Source organism: Mastomys coucha, unplaced genomic scaffold, assembly GCF_008632895.1.
Source record: "Mastomys coucha isolate ucsf_1 unplaced genomic scaffold, UCSF_Mcou_1 pScaffold9, whole genome shotgun sequence".
Lineage (NCBI taxonomy): Eukaryota > Metazoa > Chordata > Mammalia > Rodentia > Muridae > Mastomys > Mastomys coucha.
The window spans coordinates 7,761,339-7,769,433 of record NW_022196915.1 but is presented as its reverse complement, the minus strand read 5'-3'; the positions used below and the strand labels follow the sequence as shown (position 1 = coordinate 7,769,433).

The 8,095-nt window shown below is 38.6% G+C and overlaps 1 protein-coding gene across 2 annotated transcripts in view; it reads right to left on the bottom strand.

Moving 5' to 3' along the window:
• The window catches only part of Vcl (vinculin), a 94,520-nt gene that overhangs the window by 39,167 nt on the left and 47,258 nt on the right, over positions 1–8,095 (bottom strand). For both annotated transcript variants that reach the window (XM_031362745.1, XM_031362744.1), the window contains exons 5-6: positions 6,910–7,032; positions 5,476–5,636 (exon numbers count right to left, since the gene is read on the bottom strand). In XM_031362745.1, coding sequence (XP_031218605.1) covers positions 5,476–5,636; positions 6,910–7,032 — 284 coding nt within the window. The remainder of the gene's footprint in view (positions 1–5,475; positions 5,637–6,909; positions 7,033–8,095) is intronic.

The window sequence follows — 8,095 nt, the reverse complement described above, 5'->3', positions numbered from 1 at the left end:
GTGGTGGTGGTGGTGGTGGTGCTGGTGGTGGTGCTGGTGCTGGTGGTGGTGCTGGTGGTGCTGGTGGCACTGTTGCTGTTGCTGCTGATGCTGCTGTCATATTCTTCTATATTATTTTTTGTAAATGTGAGTAGGTGACAATGTACCACAGCACACGCATGAAGGTCAAAGGACAGTTCACTGGAGTCAATGCTCTCTGACAATGTGGGTTCCAGGGATCAAACTTAGATCATCAGACCAGCAGGCATGTGCGTTCACCCTCTGAGTCATCTTTCTATCCTTCTGATTTTTAAAGCATGTGATTTAGACAGTTATAAAAATTTATAGCAGTTACTTAAAAGACTTTAAGTTCTTTTTTGAGCAGAGTTGCTAATGATCACTTAAACACATTACAGTTTAGTCATCGCTATTAAAAACAAACATGTTTATAGACATATACTTTTTGTCTCCAAAGAATCTCACATATATTTTTAAAGGGCATCTTGTCTTGAGCAATGAAAATGCACTAGCAGCAGACATAATATAAACAGATTCCATACACATTTTGGAGAAATGTGTGCACGCGTGCGTGCGTGTGTGTGTGTTTGTGTGTGTGTGTGTGTGTGTGTGTATGTGATAAAGATAATTACAATCTGTGTCCCACAAAGCATTTTGTTAAACCCCGTCATATAAGCATTTAGAAAAGGAAAGAAAACATTGTACCTTTATTCTTCTCCATAAAAATTCAAGTTTGGGAAAAGAAAAAAGTCATCAATTTCTACTGTGGTTTTTATTGTTGCAGTTTGGGGCATTCATTTATTTTGTTTCTGTTTTATTGAGATAATGTCTATCAAGTAGCCCAGGCTGGACTGGAACTCACTGTGTAGACCAGGCTGGCCTCAAACTTAAGATCCTCCTCCTACCTTTGCCTCCTGAATGCTTGGAATTACAATTATTTACCACCGTGCCAGGCCCCAAATTGTTTTTCATTTGTGTGTGTGTATGTGTGTGTGTGTGTGTATGTTCCTCAGGAACAAAACTTCAGTGTCGGGCTGAAGAGATGAGCTCTGGAAGAGCTCAGCATGATTGCTCTTCCAGAGGTCCTGAGTTCAATTCCCAGCATCCACATGGTGGCTCACAACCATCTGTAATGAGATCTGATGCCTTCTTCTGGTGTGTCTGAAGACAGTGATAGTGTATTCACATACATAAAACAAATAAATAATTCTTTAAAAGGAAAAAAAAAACTTCAGTGTCCTAGCAGTCTCTACCATATACTAAAGGTGGAAGGACATCCAAAACAAATCAAAAACAAAGAACATTTTGGCAAACAAAGAACTAACAGACTCTTAAACTTTAATACACATTCAGGCCTCAAGAATACCTGTGAATAATACTGAGATTCTCCCTGGAGGTAATCAAGAGTAACCACAGTTAGAAAAGCGGAATTCAGCACTCTGGAGGCAGAAGCAGGAGCATTTCTGTAAGTTCTAAGCCCACCTGGTCTATATAGAAAGTTCCAGTACAGCCAGGACTACATAGAGACCCTGTCTCTAATAATAATAATAATAATAATAATAATAATAATAATAATAATAATAATAATAATAATAATAATAACTACTTAGGAGGAAAAGCAGAGTCCTACAGTGCCAGTACTTTTAAGTTAAGGACTTTAAATATGGAGACTCTTGCCCAGCCCTCTTTTCTTTCTTCTGCTAACACTTATCTCCCCATTTTTCTTCAGTTCTGATTCTATTTCTACAAGCACCACTACAATGTTCTGAACAAAGATGTTTCAGGAAAGAACAAACTGACCAATGAGAAAGTTGCCTGGTCCTATGATTTTAGAAAGTTGCCTCTCTACCCTTGGTTTCGCCTCTCTGATAAAAGCTTCACAGTTCTAAATACCTACACGAGTTATGAGCACACTCACAGACAGGCGAGCTAAAGATAACCTAAATCAGATGGGAAACACCAGTTCCTTTAGCATTTGAAGATTTCCTCCTTGAGAGGTAAACAAAACATCACAAATGCCTCAGTTAACTACTTAGCCAAATTCCTATAGATAAATGTCTTATTTATTGACAGCGAATACAAAACTTGAGAACACTCAAAAACATGTTATAAGCTTATGTACAACCCGATCTTTTAAAAAGTAATCAGAATTAAATTCAACCCTTAAATCCCAATGGTCTGCAGTGAGGATGTCACAGGGCAGCACAACCTAACTGTATTTCCTTCTTGTTAAAAAGAACAATAATTTCATGTGGAAGGCTTCCTAGTCAGTCACTACTGTCCATCAGCAGCCTAGACTCACCACAATAACCACTCATGAGTTACAGTATCTGATGGCTCCACATGAAAAGCTGCCTCTGTAAGGCTCAAAAAAACCTGGGCAATAAAATGCTTTTATTTGTCTCTCATCTCCCAACATGTATCAAGATACAAGAAATATAAATAATTTTTTAAAAGACTAGGTACAGAGTTCTAAATTTTCAGAGTAAAATAAGAGTTGTATTGTTCTTTTGACTCATAACATTGTCCCAGGAAAATATGCTGGCTTCACTTTAATGATCACTGTAAGTGACTCTTGATTTAAGGGATAGTTTTTACTTTCGATAGAAATGAAGTATGTAAAGCTAGTATTAAATGGGTGAATCTGTGAGTTGAACGTAGGTGTAACAGGTACACTATTCAGCTACGCATTGCCTCGTCGAGCTCGGAACTTATTCAGAAGATGTATTTTTATCAAGAATTTGTTCCACTTACTTTCTTCCCCCACTTTTCTAGAGGAACCTTCACTTTCCAGAAGAATACTGCACCAATGGGGAAGCATGAAACAAGTACGGGAAGACAAGGTTAATTACTCATTGGTAGGGATGGGAGGTGCTGAAAAACTACACTGAACAGAATGGGAACCTGGTGGCAACAGATAGACCCCGCATCTGATTACTTTACTGTTTACAGTTCAGAAAACAAAGATTTGAAATCCTATGAAAAAAATAAAATAAAATAAAATAAGAAAGTTTTTTTTAATTTAAAAAAAAAGCAATTCCCTAGTTATCATTTTCAGAGTAAAATTTCTTTTTCTAAATATTCTTATAACTACTAAAGAGTTTACACATAGGATTAAATGGAGGTAAACTGGGAAGGCAGCAGGGCTGGGAGCGGCTCATCATGTGTATCTTTTTATACAATTTTGATTTTTTTAATTAAGTAAGTGTATAACAAACGCAGGTAGACTAATAAGTTCCTCTGTTAATTCAAATGCTGTTTATTTGAGCTTCTTTTGGCTGAGCATACTTAATTTACTCTCACTCATGAAGTTAGTTTTGCTTTATCCTAATTAGCCAGCTTCATCCAGGGCGAATGAATACGGGACAGCTACAAGACAGCTGGTAAGGACCAGGTTTTTTCCCTTGTCTATCCTGCGCAAGTCCAGGATTCTATTACTGGAACCAACTAAACTCATCTGGGTTTTGCTTGCTTGTTCTTTAAGGAGCATTTCTTGATGGTAGTTGTAGCTGCACAAAATAAGCTCAGTAACGTGTGTTCACTAACTGAGAGATTACTTTTTCCCCCCAAAACAGAGAAAGGTTCAAATTAAATGCCTGTTCTTCCTTACTAGTTTCTCATCTGCTAGAAGCAAAGGAAAGAGATTTGGTTAGGGGAACATGAAATCACCGAATTATGGCTGACTCACAGCTTAGGCAACAGAACATGCAGAAAGCCACCAACTCAAGGTAAGGGGGGCAAAAAAACCACTATTCTTTACTTCCTGTCCTCTTTGGCTTTGGTAGTGGAAGCAGGTCAGCTCTCTAGCCTACCCATTTTTGTTGCCAGCAAAACCTTCAACAATACATCTCCAAAAGCAAAATGTGGAGGCCCACAGAGATGGCTGTTAGGAGAGGCACAGAGACGCATCACCTCAAGTCTTCTTTCCTAAGAGCTGGGTCCACATCTAACTGACCCAGCTACCTAGGAAAATGTGCCCTTCCAATGAGGCCACTAGGGATGAATGGGCAAAAAATGTTCTTAGGGGCCCTGCTCAAAGAGACAAAAGCACCTACCAAATATAGAAAGCATGATATGCCATTGCAATCTCTTGTCCCACCCACCCAAAAATACCAACTCAGTAAGACGCAAAGTCAGTATGCTCAACACAGCCCATATTTCCACATTAAGTCAGACTCTAACACATATCCGAGCACAGTGTTACAGACCGGCACACGAAATAAGGCATGGCACACGGCACGAGAAAGCCTCACAGACATGCTTTTTCTCTTTTTTAAGCAAAAAAGGAACTAAAGGGCAAGAGAAAGCTTACCTTCTAAGCTCGAGAAAAAGAATGAAACAAATGAGAACGACAACAAAAAGAAGATGCACAAAGAAGTCATTGGGAAGTAGTTATCACACAAAAGCAAAAGCAAATATCAAGAACTTAAGAAGATTTTCAGCATAAAAACTTAAAATATAATTTTACAACCCGTTAGAGAACAGAACACCTCTGTGAATGAGTCTATACTATACTTAAAAGTAAACTAATTATATCCTGTTAAATTAGCTTTCTGAACAGCAGGAGGACTGGCGATGTTAGGCCCCAGATTTGACCTTACCTTCTCTGAGGTCCTGAAAGAAAGGAAAAGCAGCCCTAACGAGCAGAGCACCCAACGAAGTCAAATTATAAAGTCATTGGTAAGAGCCAGTTGGGTGACCTTGGTGGCAGCATTTTGGTCATACATGGGAAAGCTAGAGCCCAGAGTTGGGGCATTTTCCATAACTGCCTACATCCTGCACTTCTCTAAGACAAGAATAAACCAAAATGTCTTGGCTTCCCCAGACCTGGAAGCTTTGCTATTGCACAGGAATAATAGATCAGAGCAGCAACCACTCCCAACCACTACCCTAGGCTCTAAAAGGAATCCACATAATGGACTCCCTTTACAGTCTGAGTACCTACAGAAGGCAAAGGGATTGGTAAACTGACAAATATGAAGACCAATATTTTAATTACACCTTCCTTAGGGGAAAAAAAAGTGATCAAGCAACACATCTAAAAATTCTAGAGTTTCCTCTGTTCACTCTTCTTAATCAAAGGTTGGCTTAGGGTAAGCTTTGCATGAAGTATATAATTATAGGCATATAATAATGTTTGTTGTATTTAAGTTACCTGGCAACAATCACCCATGTAAAAAGCAAGGAGCCCACCCAAGGAAGTATAATACCAAGTCCTCTTGCAGCCCAACCAATGAGAAATAAGCCTGAAGGAAGACGACACACCTCAGCTTTCTACCAGTATTCATCCTCTATACTTATTCTACCCACCTTGGAAAAAAGAAATGTGTAATGGTGACAGGCGACTGATAAAACAAGTGAGCAAGAAATTATGGCCATAGTATCTGTGTAATTTTACAAAATAATACTCAATAATCAAAATCTCCCAGGAGATGAGAATTTGACTTTTTTCATGATTTCTCCTCTAGTAAGACTTACCTTGCTGGCCCAGGCGTCTTCATCCCAGGAAGTGAGTTGTAGTACACGAATGATCTCATTAATCTCTGCACTCATCTTTTCTACAGTAAAATTTCGATTTTTCAAAGCTTCTTCTATTCCTTGGTTTTTTGAGTTTTTGGTTGTAACAAAAATCTTCATAGCTATAAAAATAAACAAATGACCATAATTTGATCTTTTCAAAATTGATGTGGAGGTCAGAGGCAGGAGGAGGGGGTCATTTCTCTTCTTTGGCCATCTGAGTGGGCCCCAGACAGTCTCTGAACCATTTAATCTTGTTGCTTAATACTATTCACAGATGATGTTCTATACTTTTAACATATATTTTAGTCTTCTAATGTCTTTAAAGGAATATATAAAACAATCACTGCAAATCTGCTGATAAAGCTCCAATATCAGCAGCTTTCATTGTAAAGCAAATTGAAAATACAAAGGGAGCAGCACACACATCATTAGGGAACTAATTTAACACACACAGACAATCTACAATCACAAAGTGCTTAATATCCTTCTCAATCAGCAGCATCGTGAGCATAGCCTCTAGCCACAGCAAACCTAATAGGTCAGAATAAAAAACACCAATAAAACTGTTTGTTGAGCAGCCTGCTCCCCCAACGCTATGCTAGGCCTCAAAGACATCAGTACGTCTTCCAGGAGCTCTCAATGGACACCAGTGATTTCTCTAGTGACTTCTCTTTCTCTTTCTCTCTTTCTTTCTTTCTTTCTTTCTTTCTTTCTTTCTTTCTTTCTTTCTTTCTTTCCTTCTTGTTTTTAGTATTTATTGTTTTTTTAAAGCAGGAAATTGTGGTACACACCTTTAATCTCAGCATTCAGGAAGCAGATTTCTGTGAGCTCAAGGCCAGCCTGGTCTACATAGTGAATTCCAAGACATCTAGAGCTACATAGGAAACCATGTATCAAAAGACAATCCTCCCCCAACCCCCACCCCCAAAAAAGAAAAAGAAAGAAAAAGCTTTAATTAAATTTCTAATTAAAAAATAATTTTCTTATTTATGTATATGTGTGATTGTGTGCCAAGTATGTACAGGTGTCCCTAGAGACCAGAAGAGGGTATTGGGATCTGAAGGTACTGGAGTGTGACAATAACATATTTCATAGAAATTTAAATACAGCCATCTTCTGAGAATTAAACTAAATAACCCACAACCTGACTAAGATATACAGGTAGACAGTGAGGTACTGGCACATACTACACTCAGTAAGCACAAATTCCTATTGTCAGTTAAAGCAGAAAGAGAGAAAGAACATTCAAGATGGTGACTATAGGGTAACATTTAACACTCAACCACTGCATCTTCACTCAGTCTAAAGGACATGCACCAGAGTGGCAAAGGAGAACGGCCTTCTGAGCCAGAACTCCTAACTCCCCTGCCCTATGAATGAAGCAAGAAGTACCTGAAATGAGAACAGGAAGCAGCTCTTTGACAGTGTTCATTGAGTTCACCAGCATCACTCGGTGTTCCTGGTGAGTCAACTCCTGCTGTCTCTCATCAATCATTTTGGCCATCTTAGTCATTCCTGGGGCACAAAGAAGCAATTATTCAGGATGAGCAGTTAAACAAACCAGAATGTGGCCTTTCCAGCCTAAATCCATTGTGAATTACTACAAAACTCATAACCTACTGTCTACCTATTTAAAGACAGACATTGCTAACAAACTAGCATTTGGGCAATGTTACAGTTTTCAGTGAAGGTAATTTACTAAAGGAAAATCCTAAATGTAATCATTTTCATATTGTATACATACAGACTTCATACTATATATCTGACTATTGTGCTGCGTTACACTAGAATCTCAGGGAAAGCATTCTAAGGACAACAGTGGGTTGGGTTGGGTTGGGTTGGGTTGGATTTGTTTGTTTGTTTGTTTGACATTCATTTCTTTGTAGATTGGGAGAATGTATGTGTAGCAAGGTGCATCTATGGAAAGAGGTCAAAGGACAGCTTGCAGGAGTTGCTTCTCTCCTTCTACCATGTTGGTTCTAAGAATGGAACTCAGGCAGACTTGGCAGCAAGAATCTTTACCGAATGAGCCTTTACCTTGGTAATATGTTTTTGAATTTTCAAGTTGATCCAAAATAATATTAAAATTAGAATCAAAATAGAAATATTATAAAAGGTACAACTTTTTAAGCATCTGGTGTTTCGGAATCAATCTGTTAGTACTTTGCTTACTTTGGTTATTATTTAAAAGTGCTATGTAATTTTTGAATTGCATTCATTTTTTGACAGATATGTGTAATGTGAGGACACATATGTGTAATGTGTGCCACAGTGTACATGTAGATAGAAGTCAGTGGACAACTTAAGGGCCAGTTGTCTCCTACCATGTGGCTTCTGAGATAAACCTTAGGTAGGCAGGCTTGGCTCCAAGTGCTTTTATCATCTCATTGGCTATCTGTATGATTTTTAAGCTTTGGTTTTTAAATTCCCCCTAGGATTTCAGAACTAGTTCTACAGACCATCAAGACCAAGGAAAGGCAGAGAGGTGGGCTGCTTCTGCTTCACCCTGAGTCCCTTACCTTTTTTCCAGTGTTACGAGAATACAGGTTGTAGCTAAGGGTGTCCCATTTGCCTACCA